The sequence below is a fragment of the Felis catus genome, chromosome F1 (assembly GCF_018350175.1).
Source record: "Felis catus isolate Fca126 chromosome F1, F.catus_Fca126_mat1.0, whole genome shotgun sequence".
Taxonomy (NCBI): Eukaryota; Metazoa; Chordata; class Mammalia; order Carnivora; family Felidae; genus Felis; species Felis catus.
In genome coordinates this window covers 35665988-35683436 of record NC_058384.1, presented here as the reverse complement: position 1 = coordinate 35683436, position 17449 = coordinate 35665988, and the positions used below count along the sequence as shown (strand labels likewise).

Sequence of the window (17449 nt, the reverse complement as noted above, 5' to 3'; positions counted from 1 at the left end):
ATATTCTATCAGATTACTATAAAGTTTTTTTTTTCAATTTTCTTAATGTTTATTTATTTATTTTTGAGTGAGAGACAGAGCGCAAGCAGGAGAGGGGCAGAAAGAGAGAGAGAGAGAGAAGGAGACACAGAATCTGAAGCAGGCTCCAGGCTCTGAGCTGTCAGCACAGAGCCCGACGCGGGGCTCAAGCCACAAAAGGGGAGGTCATGACCTGAGCCGAAGTTGGACATTTAACCGACTGAGCCATCCAGTCGCCCTGCTGTAAAGTTTTTTAAACTTCATTTCTGTGCTGTTCTTGCCACAGACGGGTAGCAAACACTTCATGGACCAGCAGTGGTCTTCCAACCACACTGAGTGGTGCTGATTTAGATGATTTTCTGCCTCCATCCTCCTCCCTCAACAGCAACTCCAGATACTTGATGCTTGGATGCCTCAGCTGAGATGAGGGTGGGTGAATTACCCATTATAATTATTGAGCCAAATATCAGAGGAAAAGGCTAAGTTTTTGCACTGCTGTTTTCTTGGGGACTTCTACTGTCACCAACAGATTTCATACTTGTGGTAACACTTTCTTGTTGTTGATTTTTCTATTTACCTGCTGTGTAGGGAAGAGATTGAGCACAATAGTAAGGCAGTAGTCCCTCCTTCTCCACAGGGGGTACATTCCCACACCCCCCGTGGGTGCCAGAAACTGCAGGCCATACGGAGCCCTATATAGACTATGTTTTCTTCCTATACATAATACCTATGAAAAAGTTTAATTTAGAAATCAGAAATAGTAAAGGATTAACAACAATAACTGATAACAGAACAATTATGACAATATCCGGCGATAGAAGTTATGTGAATGTAGTCTCTCTCAAAATATCTCATTGTACTGTTCTTCTTGTGATGATGTGAGATGACACAATGCCCACGTGAAGAGAGGAAGTGAGGTGGATGACACGGGCATTGTGATGTAGCTCTCGGTTGCTGGTGACCTTCTGGCAATCTGTCAGAAGGAGGATCATCTGCTCCTGTACCACGGTTGACCACGTGTAACCAAAACCACAGGAAGCACAACCGTGGATAAGAGGGGACAACTGTACGTGAAATAGAGAAGACTCAGGGCATAAAGACCCTGCATATCATAGGAAAGACCTGTTTGGAGATTTGCTGGAGGTGACCAGTTGGGTATGTCATTGGGTGATGATTCATCTTGGCAAAAATTATAAGGTTCTTGATTTGAATGACTCGGATTGTGTGTGGTTAATGCTTAGACATTTGTTGTTTTTCTGACGTAAAAATGACTTCAATCTGCTAAGATCTATTTACAAATATATAGGTTCTTTTATTTATTATGAAATACCAGGAAATCTATATATTAGGGCATCTTCTAAGAAATCTAGATCTGCACTGCTCTAAGATTTAGGAAATTTAATTTGTCAAGTGTATGAAACTCTGAGAACTCTACATATTTGAAAATTAGAATCCACCAGAAGCTCCAGGGTGCTCCAACATCTACCTCTCCGATTCATTCCCAAATGATTTGAGCACCTACCTCCCACTCTTCTTTTACATCGCCTTCCACTGGCCTTCTTTCTACTGCCACAAGCCTGGTAGATTTCAGTGTCCTTGTGGGTGACTTCTCCAAAATGTGGCTTTTCAATTCCATCATCTCCACATTGCTGATGACCTTTCCCCCTGCCTTTCCTCAACCATCTATTCCAATGGCTATAGCCTGGAATTCATTATCCCTCAAAACTGCCCATCTCCAAAATGTCTTGATTCAGTCTCTTCCCTGTCTGGCCACCACCTCCTCTCCTTGGGGATTCCGCTTTTACCTTCCCAACTGTTCCTTGACTGCATCAGAGCCTCCAGTCCATTGGCTCATCTACACTGTCTCTTTTCATCAGTTCTCTCTTGGATGCACATTATTCAACTTTGAGTCCTGGGTCCATCTTTCCAGTCAGGCTCTTACTTATACTCTCAACTTCCTCTCGCCCTTGTCCTCTTGTTATATTCATGGGTCAAAACAATTTTGCATGTCGTGCGTTCACTCCAGGCTGCCAAGAGAATCCTGAGAAAAAGTATGCAATCTGGCAGACTGCAATTCATGATTACCTACCTCACCTGGGCTCAACACCGCCCGGATGTCTTCCACATTTCTTTAGAATCATTTGCTTTCCACATATCTGCAAGCATCATTTCAAATCTTTCTTTCTCTCCTCAAAACTTCTTTCATTCTCTTCTTATTCACTCTTCTCAGAGAAAATAAAAGCCATCTGATGGAAACAACTTCAACTTCCTGCCAACAAATCTTCAACCCAACCTGCTTTTGTACCCACTGTCCCTACTTCCTTCCTGTTATTATTCAATGAAGGTGTTCCTCTTAATCTCTTCATCCACTCCTCTACCTGCACCCTACCCCCTCCTGCCTTCTGAGGAAACTGTCTTCATCAGTTATATCTCATTCATCTATCTTCAACTTTTTCTCCTGTGTTGGCCCAGTGTCCTGTGATCCACTTTTTCACCTCCCATTTAATGCGTGATCCCATCTATCTCCCATCCCCTGCCACTCTTCTGCACTGTTCTTGATAAAGTGACCAGTGTCCCCACTTGCTATATCCCATAGAAGCTCTTTTGTCTTGATCCTAATTGACCTCCCGATAGCATTTGGTTCAGTTGACCATTCTCTCTCCCTTAAAATGCTTTCTTTCTTTGTGCTCAGGAGTGCCACTTTCTCCTGGTATTTCTTTTTATCACCCAGGCCATTCTTTATAAGTTTCTTTGTCAGCTTTTCTTGCTCTGACTTATAAATATCTGGGTTCTCCAGGTCTTGGTTCTGGGCTCTTTTCTCACACTCTTTCCCTTGGTGATTTTCTCCACTCCTACAATTTCGCTTACCATCTCTATTGCAATGACACTCATAGATTTATCTTCAGACTACATCTCTATGTCCAGCTGACCACTGTGGAAGAATTTGAAGTCTCAGAGGCACCCCCAACTCAATGGGGCCAAGGTAGAATGTACTCTTTTCCTCCCAACTTTCTTCTCCCCTACCCGTTGTCCAGACCAGATCTGAGGGGGTTTTGGCCATCACTTGCCATCACCACTCTCACCTAAGTAGTTGCCGAACACTTGAACCCTTGTACTTCACTAAATTCCTATTTATTACCCCCATAGTCCATACTAGAATTTCCTCTTGTCTGAATTGGAAGCCAACGGACCCTATAGGGTCTCATTCAGAAGATATATATTCTCCTCTCTACTTACTAGCCTTTAAAGGCTTCTCTTTGCTTAAAGTCTGTCCTTTTCTTCCAGTTCATGTTAAATCTCTCTCCCTCATATATAATATGCCTCACTTGTTGCGTGTCATCTTTTAGTTCCTTAAACAGTTTAGGTCCCTTCCTACTTCAGAGACTCAGGATATGAGAGGAGATGGAGAAGCCAGAGGGTTCTGAAGAGGGCCCAGGGCCCAGCTATATTGAGTATCAGTACAAATCTACCCTTGCTTCAGAGACATTCCTTCCCTTCATTCTTTGCTGTTCAAAGAGGTCTTTAAATATGTGGCTCTTTCGAAGGTTCTCAGCACCTCCCCCTTTATTTGACCAGCCCCACTCATCCTTCATGTCCAGCTGGATGTCACCTTCTCATGGAAGCCCTCCCTCCCCCGAGTCTGGGTTAGTTGCTTTAGTGACACCTCCCACTTCTCATCTACTAGTTTTCACAATTATGCTAACATTGTGTAGTTAACTTGTGATGTCTTTTTCCGACCATATGGATTTAGCTGCTAAATCCATGAAGGTAGGCATGATGTCTGTTTTGATCACTATTTTCTCCCCAACACCCAACATAGTACCTAGAGTATGATAGGTTCTGAGTAAATAAATGTGCATCTCATAAAAACTCTGACTCGGGACGAAGGCCAGGGAGAAGCCAGTCTGCCCCTGTTTTGATTTGATCTCATCCTTGTTAGATACGAATGTAGAGAATATTCTGCGAGAAGACCTGATTAGTTACTTACACTGCATACTAGCCACGGTTACTAATTCAGTTCTGGTAGAGGTATGATAGGGTTCAGCTGGGGGCATGACATCCGTTTCTTCTAAATAATCCAGAAAGACTTTTTCACATAGGCGTGAGATTCTGGGTTGCATATTTGATGGACTAGGGGCTCTGTTATACAATGACTTCTTGACTTTGGGGGAAAAATGTATTTTTTTCCTTGAATAATGGTAAGGGAAGATGCAGTGTGGTAGACTGTCTCATTTTTTAGGGTGCTAACAGATTAGTAACCGTGATGGATAACGAACGTATATGAACAAAGGCCAGGGCTGTGATCAATAAAAACTTTCGACGTAATTAACCTAATATTTATTTAATGGTATGTGTAACTATTATGGCTTTGGATGGCAGTTAGGCACCTCTAGTAAGCCTCTGCTCACTGAACCAATGTAACTCTAGTAGCTATAACTGATGTATATATTCACTTCATCAAGCCAAGTAATTCTTCAGGCACTCAAGAAAATGTCATTTCCGGGGCGCCTGGGTGGCGCAGTCGGTTAAGCGTCCGACTTCAGCCAGGTCACGATCCCACGGTCCGTGAGTTCGAGCCCCGCGTCGGGCTCTGGGCTGATGGCTCAGAGCCTGGAGCCTGTTTCCGATTCTGTGTCTCCCTCTCTCTCTGCCCCTCCCCCGTTCATGCTCTGTCTCTCTCTGTCCCAAAAATTAAAAAACGTCGAAAAAAATTAAAAAAAAAGAAAATGTCATTTCCTTTCTGTCCTTCCCAAGTGCCAGGATGGTCCGTTTTCTCTTCCTATCCAGAAGTGGTGGGTAGGGAGGCAGAAAACATTTTAAGGAAAGTCCAGGTTCAGTGATGGGCACACAGGGTGTGTCTGGCTGTTTCTCATGGTGATGGCAGTGATCTCACCATCTGGTCTCAGGTGAGCATTTTTCCAAATGCCTAAGGGAAAAGCTGGTTTTACTAAGTATTTGCTCTGTGCTTTACATGTATTCATACCTCTATTTCTTAGGACAACAACACCTGGAAGGAATGATTATTCTCTCCGTGTCACAGAGGAGAATACCGAAGAAGGCGATGGGTCAAGGTCACGCAGCTTGGAGGTTTGGCAGATTCCAGAGGCTGAGCACATCATGCCTGTGCTGTGGAGTAAGAAACAAGCTGTGTTATTTTCCCGTAGGTCTTTGTCTCCTCCATCCTCTCCAGAGAGAATGTCAAGGAGGCTTCTGGAAACTCAGAGCTCTGTGGCGGCTCAACCCTGCTGGAAGATGGGAGCTGTTGATCGTACACAGATGACTGGTAATCTGTCTGGAAAATTGCAGTGCAGACTCTCTGGACAGGAACGTGTCCCAGAAAAGGGCTCAAGTGGGAATATCCCTGGCTGATTGGAGGAATCAGATACTGGAATTAGGAACTATGGGCTCAGAGGGCACTTGGAGTTCATCTAATTTAGTGGTTTTGAAGCTTCTAACCACAAAGGACTGCCGTTATTAATTTCCTCCAGAGACTCTCTATTTTAAAATATTTTGGCTGGTTAAAAAAATTTACAAAAATAATTCTATTTTCTGTTTTTATTAATCAAAGATATAATAGACGACTAGAAAAATAGAGCTTCTGGCCAGCATGAGGTGACCTGCCTTTCCATACCGAGGGGCTCTTGCTTCAGCCGAGCACATACAAGTGTTTTTTAAGGAAACTGTGCAGACTTACAGGAGGTGGGGATAGCAAACGTACAATTTCATTAGACTTTTTCAAATTTGGGAAATTGTTCCCACAGTCTCTCCACCATGAATACTTTCAGGAACGTGCGTGACTCTAGTGGTCCCAGCTGAAAATCATTGATTCAGACTTACTTCCTTGTTTCATCATTGAGGAAATGGAAGCCCAGAGAGGGGAAGTAAAATTTCCAAAGTCACCAAGTTGAGTTGATGAGTAAAAGGATGGTTAAATAATAGAATACCTGTGTCCCCTGGGACCCACTACCCACTCCAAGGTAGAGTTGACTGGTTCATTCTGTAGCCAGTTCTGCAGCTTGTGAAAGTTTAAAGATCTTCGTTTCATTTTTAATTCTGAGTGTTTGTTCTTAGGATACAGCTCTCATTCTCTTGGAGTGTTATGCCTGCTTCTCCCTCAGGAGAAGCTGGTCCCCGTGGCCCACAATAGATCCACTCTAATAAGCGTTTTGAGGGTCAACAAGCCATAGAGTGAGTAGCTTCTGCCATTAAGCCAATTCTCTTTCCTCTTTCTTCACATCTCTGATATCAACCCCTTCCTTCCAGAACCTTTCGATCTGTCGGATTTCTTTCAGTGGCTGGGTAGGGTAACCACATTGTCATCACAAATTTTGGGAGCTTCTCTCCCTGGTCCCACCCTCCTCACCTTAGCAGCTTGGGCCATAGACTGAGATTCTCATTCTTCATTTCTATCCAAACTCTAGTGGGAGGTGAAGAGGGCCATGGGAGAAGAGGTGGTTGTTCTTTTTAGAGAATAAAGGCTTGTTGCAAAAAAAAAAAAAAAAAAAAAAAATTCCCGATCATGTAAACCGCATCTTCTCATCTCTAGATTTCCAATCTATAAGACATATGTACCTTCATACCCGACATTCTATTGGACCCTTATATCAAGTCTGGTCCATTAGCCAGCTCAGGCTACCATAACACAATACCGTAAACTGCACAACTTAAACAAACGAACAAAATTATTTCTCACGGTTCTGGAGGCTGGAAGTCCGAGATCAAGGTGCCAACATGGTAGGTTTCATTCTGAGACCTCTTCTCCTGGCTTGTAGCCACTGTCATCTTTCTATGTGTGCTCAATAGGATATTTTTATTGGGCACATGTAAAGAAAGAGAGATGGAGAGAGATAGAGGGAGATGGAGAGAGCAAGGTCTTTGGTGTCTCTTTTTATAAGGGCACTTATAGGAGGATGGCTCCACCTTCCTTCAACAAAATTATCTCCCATAAGCTTCATCTCCAAATATCATCACACTGGGGGTTGGGGCTTCAATATAGGAATTTGGGGGGAACACAAACATTCGGTAGATAACACTTGGGAAGAAAGTTTCTGCTAGTTTTCCAGGTGAGAAACTGAGGCTCAAAGAGGTAAACGTATTAGACTGAGCCCACGAGAGAGGACTGGAGGAGGGCTATGTCCATGATGATGCCCTCTCCATGGTGAGATGCTTACCTGACTCTTCCCCTTACCCCCACTCCCAACCCAGGAGCCTGATGTGCCATTCGAGCACAGAGCTATGTTTTCTAAATTCTTAGAAAGATGTGGTAGTTTAAAAAGACGCCCACAAATTCTTTGAGACGCCTCCCTTCAAAATGTGGAATCTAATTTATCTCCCCTTCAATATGGGCTATACTTGCCAACTCACTTCTAAGGAACAGAACGTGCCAGAAGTGTGGTGTGAGATTTCTGAGATTAGGTCGAAAAGACACCATGACTTCCTCCTTGCTCTCTCTCAGATCACTGGCTCTGGGGAAGACAGCTGTTGTGTTGTGTTGTGTTGTGGAGACACCAAAGAAGCCCCACAGAAAGGACCATGTAGCAAGGAACCAAGGCCACCTGCCAGTCGCCAGTGAGGAACTAAGTCCTCGTGCCATGTAAGTGCGTCATCTTGGATGTGTTTTGTCCAACCCCAGCCAAGCTTCAGATGACTGCAGCCTTGGATGTTATTTTAACTGCAACCGCATTAGAGACCCTGAACCAAAACCCCTAGTTGTCATTCTCAGATTCCCGACCTACAGGAAAAGACAAAAAATGTGTGCTGCTCTAAGCTGCTAAATTTTGGAGGCATCGATAGATAATTAATACGAAGGAAAAAGCATTTGACGCTATTCTCAGTTCTCCGTTCTCCATATAATCTATGCGGCCAAGGCACACCAACATTTCTGAACATCTGTTTCCTCTTACAGAAGATAGCAATAATAATACCCCATAGCATGCCTGATACATATATACCTAGCAACAACTAGCTCAAAAAAAAAAAAAAAAAAAGCGCTCAATTAATTGTGGCTGTTGTCAACATCTTATCAGCATGTGGCTTCTTTAGGTGAGTTTCTGTCTCTTGGTTTCAGATGCCCACTTCCCTCACATGAGGTGTGAACCTCAACCTTAAGTTAGTATGCATTGCCTAGCAGAGGGCCCTAACAGCCTAAACTTCAGTTTCTCCATTTTAGTACAGAGAGCCCTGTTGTAGAGAGCCTCACTCCTCTCTCCTGGTCTTCAGCTGGCCTCCATTCTTAACCTTTCATCTCAGAATTTCAGCTTTGATGCTTCCCACTTCCTTCCTATGGTTACTTTAACTAAAGTGAGTCAGGTCTTACTGAAAAACTGACCACAGCCAGTTGGCCCCTATCCTCCCCCGGACCAGGGCCGCCTGGGCAGAGTATGAGGGTGAGCAGTGTTTACTCAGACCATTGTTTCCCTCCCTCTCCTCCAAGTCACGGGGCCTTGAGTAGGGCTTCCCCAGCCACCACACCCCTCCCAATAGACCGCAGTCAAAAGCCAACCTCACATTTGTCTGGTAGTTTAAGGAGGGAAGAGAAGGGACTGCAGCCGCTTGAATCCTTGGGTATTCTATCAAGTGGGCTAATCTGCTTATATTCTACTCGGTTGGGTGGGCCTCTGATCTCAGCTCAAGGAGGATTTGGTAGGGGTTTTTAGTTGTGAATACCAACAATCGTGTATAGGGACCATCTCTTAGCCCTAGGAGCCATGTTAGCTCTTTATCTTAATTTTCTCAACAGCCCTGGTCAATTAGTATTCACCCAGACCTTTGGGGCTTGAAGAAGCCAAAACAAAACAGAACAAAAACCCAAACCAAAACAAAACAAGACCCCAGAAAACAAAGACAAAACAGAAAAAAGTCCTCTGCCAGTCTTTCTAATTTTGGTATCTACAGAACTTTATCCTTAGCCTTGAAAATCAACACGATCTTAAAGAATTTAAGGATAATTTCTTAAAGGACTGAGTTTGTAGGAAAACTGTGGCGGTCTTTGCTATTGCCTTTTGAAGTGAAACTTTTTTTCCCCCTCTGATCAGATTTGGAACTTGCCTCCTCTCTGGGAGAGTGTAGTTGGTTTTCTTTACCTGAAATGCAGAATTCATTTCCCTACGCTCTTCTATCTTGGAAACCTTGAGGGAATAATTTTAGTCAAACAGAAGTCAAGTGATGCCATAACACAATTTTAATAAGACTCATTTATTTATTAAAAATTAAAATCTGCTATGAAGACAGACAAACAATGTAACATTCCCAGAGGAATTGAATTGCTTCTAGTTAAAACTGAGTTCTATTAGAACCAACTTTAGGTTGTTATAAATAACAAGCAGGACACAGCTTTCAAGAATGAAGAGGTTGGGGAATGAGGTCAAGGGAATCCCTCTGAGCCACTGGAATATTAATTATCAAAGGGGCCCCCTAGTTTCTCCTCCTAAGAGGGTAAGAGTCTTTACAATACTCTAGGAGCCCCAGGCCCAGAGAAATTATAGGGAGGTCAGGAACAATAGCTCAACAGCTATAAGTATGGTCAGGCTTGGAATGGAAGCATCAGTAGGCTCCCCAAGAAACATTTTTTTTCCTTATATAAGTTACAATTTCTCTTAAAATACTCAAATATCATAGGGTATCACCCTACATAAACAGCTTACACACAGGTGAAAAAAAATAAATATTGAAAAAAATTATAATATTGGGCTTCTTTCTAAATAGTTCACAGAGAAGCTCAGTAAATAAATACAAATGGGAGTTGAGGTATCAGAAGTAATAAATATTCTAAGAGAGAGGTATGACCGGGTTCTCCAAGGAGCTGTTTGGTTCTCCCATATCCCTGAGTAGGATTTTGTAGATCTCCAATTTATGTCCTAGAGTCCAGAAGAGTTGCATCCTGGATGTTTCGTTCCCCACCATGTTTCAGATTTTCATCTTCATTGTCATGTAAGCTTCTATGTAGTTGATGAAGATGTCAAACTCACCCATGGCTTTGTAGACACCTTTCTCTTGGAGCTGTGTAGGGAGATAGAAAATGTTTAATGAAAGCCCCATCTGAGTGAGCAAATGAGTCCCTGGTTTGGATGGGCATGACTCAGGGACCCAGGAGTTACCCTTGCTCCCATGCGTTGGGAGGTGAAGGACGGAGCCTAGAAGCCCAAGGCTATTCCCAGTGCCTTGGGAAAGGCTACATGTTTACCTAAAACATGACTAGCAAGTAACAAGAGGAACATTCACTTCATAAGGCACAGTCTACAAAATGATGCCTTTTCAACAATTTTAAAGGTCATGTGCTCACATGACGCTTATTCAGAATTTGGAGAAAAGACATTAGGGGAACAACTTTGACAGCAAGACAGTAAGAAGAGAGAAGGGAGCCCTTTTATGTTGATGCTCTCCCACCATTGGACGGAGCAGGCCCTGCCCTGTTCCTCTGGCCCATTATCAGGGGGTTTATGTCCCCTGATGCCAGAACCCTGCCCAGTGTCTGTCCCCAGCCCACAAAGAGGACAAGACCACATGGCTTCTGGGCAGTGGGGTTGAAGAGTTCACCGACAGTTGGAAGCGTGAAACCCCATTCGATCTGAGAGCTGACATTCTCAGGCACTTTGGCAGGTGTGAACGGCACCTGGAAAGTGAGTATGGACCAACTCCAGGTCGATGAGAATGCTACTTCCTGCTCTGAGTTTTGGGGAGTCCAGGCTGAACCCCTGGGTGTGTTTGTGTGTGCACATTCACGTGTTGGCTTCCTGCACGTGTGGCTTGAGTCTAGATTCCCAACAAGCTACTTTCTGTTTCCTCTGTCACTCTCCCCAGCATCTAGCTCACTGCGTTCGCAGGCTGGCTGGCTGTCTCAACCCTCAACCCGCCTGCAAAGGCGGGGAGCAGTCATTTAGAAACCCCCAAAGACACTTCACAGAAAACAAATATAACCAAGGCGGCAGCTCCTCACTGGCTGGGGAGGTCACACCATCTGTGGGGTTCCCACACCCCCTTTGAGAGGAGGACGGGGCCTGCTCAGCACCTGACGACTTGGGGAGTGGGTAGAGGTCACGTTCCCCAAACCCTTTCTGCCGCCATCCACTTACCTTACTAAAGGTACTCTTCACCTGCTCCACCACCTTGCTCTTGTTTTCACAGGGCAGAAATCGATGCTGTGGAGGAAAAGAGAAAGTGTCAATGCCGTGGGCTCCCAGCTCCTGTGTCCACAGCACTTGGGGGACAAGCTGGAAGCACGAAGAAGGAGTCAGACTCATCTTGGATACCTAACCCCCCCAGCGCCTGGGGAGAACTGAGCCCTCCGTCACCCTGGCCCACTAGACAGAGAGGAAACAGCCCAGGGAGATGCAAAGTGCTTCTCCAGGAGCCTCTCTGAGATGTTTGCAAAGCTTGCATGAAAACCCAGGGGATGGAGCCTGGAGCGTCCTTCCTCTTCGAACACCACAGTGCTGACAAGTGCTGAGCCAGCCATTCTGTCCTTTCCTGCTTCCCTGTCCTGTCCCTCTTCTTCAGTTCCAGCCACTAAGGACCATTTCTAAGTCCTCCAAGGAAGAGAGATGCAGAGACTTAGTCATGCCGACCAAAACCTTCGCATGGTCCCGTCCTACAAATAGAGACCAACTGGTTCCCCAATTATCAGTGAGAGGACAGAGGAAACCAGAGGTGAGGGTATCACTTCAGTTGGAGAAATTTTTATCCTAGGGAATGGTTCATAGACACTCGCCTGGGGGCGAGTAGTCCCCTGGGCCTTCTAAAATGCCAGGGAAACTCCTGTCAATTGGGCCCCGCTTAAGGGCTCTGCTTTCCAAAGGTGGAGAGTAAGAAGCAAGGGGAGTTTCTTCTCCGAGGGACTCTTGCTTCCTGGCCCATCTGGCTGGGCTCGGGGTCTAGATCCAAAGGGAAAAGGAAGCCCACACTGAAGCTCTGGGCCCCTTTCGTAAAGAGAGAGGGGAATGATTAATAACCCACAAATGACTCACAAATAACAGGAAAGCTGTTTGCAAACATGTAGATGCCTAGCAGCCTCCCCCACTCCCCGCTCAGAAAGAAATGAGCAAGAGACAGAACTCTAGCGCCTTCAGAGAGTCCTCCCGCCAGGCTGTCTGTGCTTCTCCGGGTGTGAGTGGGAAGAGGCTGCCGAGCCCCGAGGGGAAGAACCCATCTGCACTCACACAGCGCCGCAGTCTCAGCCGGAGGGTCTTCAGCTTTTCTCCCAGGGAGTTCACGTGCTGTTTGATGTCTGGGTCCTCGTTCTCAGCCTGGGGCATCACCTCCTCCAAATAAAACTGGATCATCTCGGACAAGGCTTGGCAACCCAGGTAACCCTAAGGGTGGGGGGTGGGGTGGGCATGCGGTCGGTGACTGGGAGGAAGCACGGCTGCCCCGGCTGCCCCGGCTCGAGGGGACAGCTCTGTCCCCAGGGACGTTTCTTAACCAGCCACCTCCCCCAGGGCCAGCCCTTTGGCTGTGTGCTGAGTTAAGATCTTTCCACTTCTCCTTTTCAAAGCAAAGGAAGCAGACCCAGCTCCCGGCCTCCCTTCTCTGAGTCACGCTGCAAGCTCGCCTCCCACACGCCCCCCCGGGCCCTCACCTTAAAGTCCTCCAGCAAGGACCTAGTCAACAATATGCTGTGCAGCTCGTCCTTGGTTTGCTGCAAGAAGAACAAAAGGAGAGTGAGCCCGAGGTTTGAGGAAATAACTGAAATAAATGCCTTTCTGATGCCCTCTTATTTATAGAGCTTCTGAGTTTTCATGAGTGCAGGAAAGGAGATTTTCAAAACGAGGACATTCAACAGTGCTGGAACCCTTAGTTAAATCGGGTCCCTTAGTTACATCAGGATCAAGTTATTTTTAAAATTCGGCCAGGTTTCGAAGCCAAGGCCGAAGCTTGACTCGGTCCTGCTCTCCTTTCTGCAGAGCTGGATCAGGTTCAAAGGGGCCACCCACGCCCCCCTCGGGGCTCTTTGCTGTTCTTTTCTCCTCGCTGCGGACATCCAGCGGCAGCTTTGAAAGCCGTCTGGAGATGGGAAGCATCCCCTCATGCAGGGTTCCCCTCTGTACGGCTCTTGCCCAAGCCATCAGGCTTTGCCTGGTTCTGGAAGCCCGCTCGGCTGAGGCCATTTATGTTTCCCTGCCACAAGGTTTGGGGGACATCTTCATCTTCAGTCAGACCCTTTGTGATTTCTCCCATGTCTCTAAGCATAGGAGTCCCAGTGCATTTGCCTGGGAGGTGGCTTCCCCCCCCCCCCCCCGCACATTTGTTGCATCACCTGGGCTTAGCTTAACTCACTGCATCTAGGGCTCGACCTGGGACTCCTTAAGAATTGAAGTCTGAGGGGAATGGATCCCGGGGATGGAGGTGAACGAGAAGGAGGGTTCTTGGAGCTCCAGCAGAATGCCTGGCTGAGGTGGTCCCGGCAAGGTAGGAAGGACAGGAGGGCATTCATACTCACAAAGAAAGTCTTCACCTTGCCGAAGGCAGCTCGGAGCTCTCGGAGCATGTGGGGCAGGCTGACTGAGAAGTGGGTGCAGTTGTCCTCAGACAGGGTGCTCTGGTGTCGGCTGGCTCCTACCCCGGCCAGGAAGACCAGGAAACACAGAAGTGCTGGGCTGGGCATGGCGAAGCTCTGCCTTCTGAGAGTTGGCCTTGTGGTTTGGTGTCACAAGAGAGAGCCCCTGGTGTGCAGACCTTCACCTACTGTGTCCCCCTTTTATATTGTGGGTTCGGCGAGGCCTCCCCATTCATAAAAAGCCACAGTCACAGGTTTCCTGGCAAACAGCCCCTCCCTTCCCTCGAGCTCTCCAACTTTGCATTCGCTGAACTTAAAGTTGTTAATTTTTTTTTTTTTTTTTGCATCGTAAGCAACACGGATTGTTGAATAATGAGCTTTTGCATTACGGCTATTTTTAGGACGAGCTACCTCTCTCTCTCTCTCTGTTTTAAAATAACTTTCCAGCTTTTCTTAATAAAAAAAGAAGTTGATTTCCTGGGGTGAACAGCTGTTCTGTGCAGAGAGGCCCATGGTTGTGGGTTCCATTCGCGTGCTCCTAGGTCACAGTGACGTGAACACATTGGCCATTCCAGAATGCACTGGAATTGAGAAATAATTGGATCCCTTCCCCAACCTGAGCCGAATACCCAAGGCTTTTCCTTGCTGAATTGGAAAGAGCCTCAGTTTCCCCAAGTGAGAACTGGGGTGATCTAAATAGCCTCAAAATTCCCTCTGTTTCTTTTGTTTTATGTTCCAAGAAGGCCCCTCGCGGAGGTCAGTTTCCCACAGAACTAGCAAGGTCGTGGGATGTGCTCCAGGCTCCTTCTCCAGCCCTGAGTTCATTTCAACTCTCAGATCCATGTCTCTACCTCCTCGGTGGTCCCCATGCTTGGGGGACGTTAGCAAGAGTAGTCCACCCTGACTGATAGCTTGGCACCTGCCCGTCACTGTGACCCTTATCAATCTCCATTTTGTAGCGAGCAAACGGAGGCACAGAGACGTTAAGTAACCTGCACAAGGTTACACGGAGGCTAAGTGAGAGAGTCAGACTTTGCACCCAGCCCTGCCTGACACCAAGTCCATGCTTCTTACTCTTCTCTACACTGTGGAATGAAAAGGTTGGATTCAAGAATCCTTAAGGTTTCTTTCAGTTGTGAGCTTCTGTGGTTGGAGACTTACGCTTGAAAGATCGAGGGGGGTGAGGAGGGAGGGAAGGTAGAAACAACAAGGAAATTAAGTCAGGGTTCCATGAAGACTGGGACAGCAGGCCCTTTCCTGTCTCTACTCTCTTTTCCCCTGCCTTCCAAAGAAGTCTTAGCCGTCTTATCTTTGACTTGCACATGTGGGGTTTTGAGGGTAAGCAGGTAGGGTAGCCAGACGTAGTGAGGAAGGTTGCTCTGCCTCTAATAAGGGAAGGACGGGTAGTGACATCGCTTCTTCGGATATCTGGAAAGTCTTTTGATATGCCTTGATCTTGTCCTTCTACAGGGGCTTTTCCCACCTCCCCAGTGAAGATAGTGATGAGGAAGACCACTGACTTGGGTGGGCAGGAGGCCTGGGCTCTCCCTGGTTCTGTCTCTCTTTAAAACCAGGGAAAGTCACTTGGCTTCCCTATGTCTATATCCCTTCTGTCCCAAGGTAGAAGCAGTACTTGCCCTCCTGCCCGCCAGCAGCCTTTGGGCTACACATGGGAGGCGCTTGGGGGAGTCACAAGTGGACTCAGATATAGGGTGCCTCCAGTGTTTCTGTTATGCCTTGGCCCTCCCGCATCTGCGCTCGCGACACCTCAGATGGCACCCGGGACGCCTCCCGAGTCGGCTCCAGTGGAGGAGGTCACTGTGGCAGAGCAAATAGGGCAGACATACTGGGGCCAGGCCAGTCTGGAGTGAGTCCAAGGGAAAGAAACGAGGGGGTCCATGCCCAACCTGTGGATGTACCTTGTGCGTCAAGATCAGGAGGCTGCGGTCTCTCCTCCCAACACTTTGGGGAGTGTCAGTGCAGAAACCTAAGAATAGTGAAGGGAGCAAAGGGTGGAGCTCATGCAGGAATTTTGGCTCCTGATTTATACTGGGCTTTGGAGTACTGAATTTTGCTGCCAGGAAGCAAAGAAGAAGTCAGGAGCTGAGTTTTCACCCCCTCCTACCCTTCTCCTTCACTCTTCCCTTCCGGGTTCTCTGGACTGTGCCTGCTTTAGCCCATATTGCTGACTGCCTCTCTGAGTTGGGTGTTCTGGGTGCAGATTCAGCATGGTGGAGGAGTCAGGTCAGAGGAGTCAAACCCCAGGCAAGGCTATGAGGCCCCTCTCATAGCCCCTCTCCCTGCACAGGGTCTGGTCCATGGAAGAAGGCTCCTGGCCATACAGCTTTCTCTTTTCTGTGTTGTGTTGGGCATAGCAGAGTACATGATGAGCCTATACCAGGGCTGCAGGAAGTAACGTGCAGGAGGCCGGTCTGGGCTCTCAGAAGGATAGGAAAGCAACTCAGAGAGGCAGTCCAGCATCTTTTACACTTTCTTCTTATAATTTGAGATACACACACACGCATACACACACAAATGCACAGGATGGCAGGGGGAAGGTAGGCAAAGCCATTTCTATCTTTCTTTTATTTTTATTTAATTTACTTATTTTGAGAGAGAGAGAGAGCACGAGCATGGGAGGGGCAGAGAGAGAGGGAGACCGAGAATCCCAAGCAGGCTCCACGCTGTCCGCACAGAGCCTGAAGTGGGGCTCGAACTCACGAACCGTGAGATCATGACCTGAGCCGAAATCAAGAGTCAAACACTGACTCTTGATCCATTTCTTTAATCCATAATCCATTAGGTAGGGTTAGGTTTAGGCTCTGACTTCTTTATTTCTTTTGGAACGCGTAGGCAATTACCTCAAGCCATTTGCTGAATAGTTGATCTTTCCCCTACTGATTTGAAATCATTGTCCTCTCTCATTTCAAAACTTCAGAATCTAAATGATTGAGGATAACCATAGCAAGTTTTTGGATGCAGCTCCTTAATTAACAAATGGAGATGCCAATACATTTTCTATCAACATAGAGGGTCGACGTCAAGCTGATAGGAGAAAATGGGGATGAATATTTTGGGAAAAGTTAAGAGCCCTTGCTTTTATGTGGACAAAACAATAAGAACAATAAAAACAGGCATCATTTGGGGGCACCTGGGTGGCTCAGTTGGTTGAGCGTCAGACTCTGGTTCAGGTCATGATCTCGCAGTTTGGGAGCTCAAGCCCCGTGCCGGGCTCTGTGCTGACAGCTCGGAGCCCGGAGCCTGCTTCGGATTCTGCGTCCTCCTCTCCCTCTGCTCTTCTCTCACTCATGCTCTGTTTGTCTCTTTCTCTCAAAATAAATAAATGAACGATTGAATAACTAAATAAACATCAAAAAGTCGGCATCATTCTATTTCTCAAGGCCGTGAAGGTATCCATTCATTTGAAAAGTCGTTAGGATCCACTGGGACAAGTCTCAAACTCACAGTCACAGCTGAGACATAAAGGTCAACAGTCTGCATGTTATAGGAGTTTGAGTTTGGGTTTTAGTACAAGAGATGAGCCCATGTAGGGGAGGAAGTGAGAGAGTGGGCAACTATGGATGATGAAGTGTCAGTCTGGGCACCATTTGGTTCTGTGGAGTTCATGAGGACCCAAAGGCCACTGATCACCGTGAACTCCATGAGGGCGAGTGGCCTGAGTCCAATCTTCCCTTAAGTCCAGATGCATAGCAGGGGTCTGATAAATGCTTATTAAATTGAATTTAAATGACTTTTCCCAGTGAGGACTCTCTGGGAGAATCAGAGGAATATTGTGGGAGAGGAAATACCTCCCCTTTTCCACCCCTCCTCCAGAATATTCCCGAATTTCTGTATTCAGCTGCAAATGAAAGAAAATCTGATTAATCGTGGCTTAAAAAAGAAAAGGATATTATTTTTTTGGTTTCATTTAACATGAAG

General features: G+C 46.5%; 1 protein-coding gene and 1 long non-coding RNA gene across 6 annotated transcripts; one reads left to right on the top strand and one right to left on the bottom strand.

Annotated features, from left to right (window-relative positions):
• Window positions 1–219: 219 nt before the first annotated feature.
• LOC102900348 lies at window positions 220–12730 on the top strand. Of its 5 annotated transcripts, XR_002151275.3 has the most exons (7): window positions 220–1173; window positions 5016–5106; window positions 5184–5302; window positions 6091–6207; window positions 7475–7612; window positions 11143–12320; window positions 12509–12730. It is a non-coding gene; the product is annotated as an uncharacterized LOC102900348 (long non-coding RNA). The 5 variants fall into 5 exon arrangements; XR_002151276.3 differs by lacking the exon at window positions 6091–6207 and having other exon boundaries at window positions 221–1173; XR_006591708.1 differs by lacking the exon at window positions 5184–5302 and having other exon boundaries at window positions 221–1173; window positions 5016–5152.
• IL10 (interleukin 10) lies at window positions 9725–13618 on the bottom strand. The gene is given in 5 exon segments (NM_001009209.1): window positions 9725–10017; window positions 11091–11156; window positions 12174–12326; window positions 12593–12652; window positions 13454–13618. Coding segments are annotated over 5 exon segments (537 nt in total). The 3' UTR covers window positions 9725–9924.
• Window positions 13619–17449: the final 3831 nt, after the last annotated feature.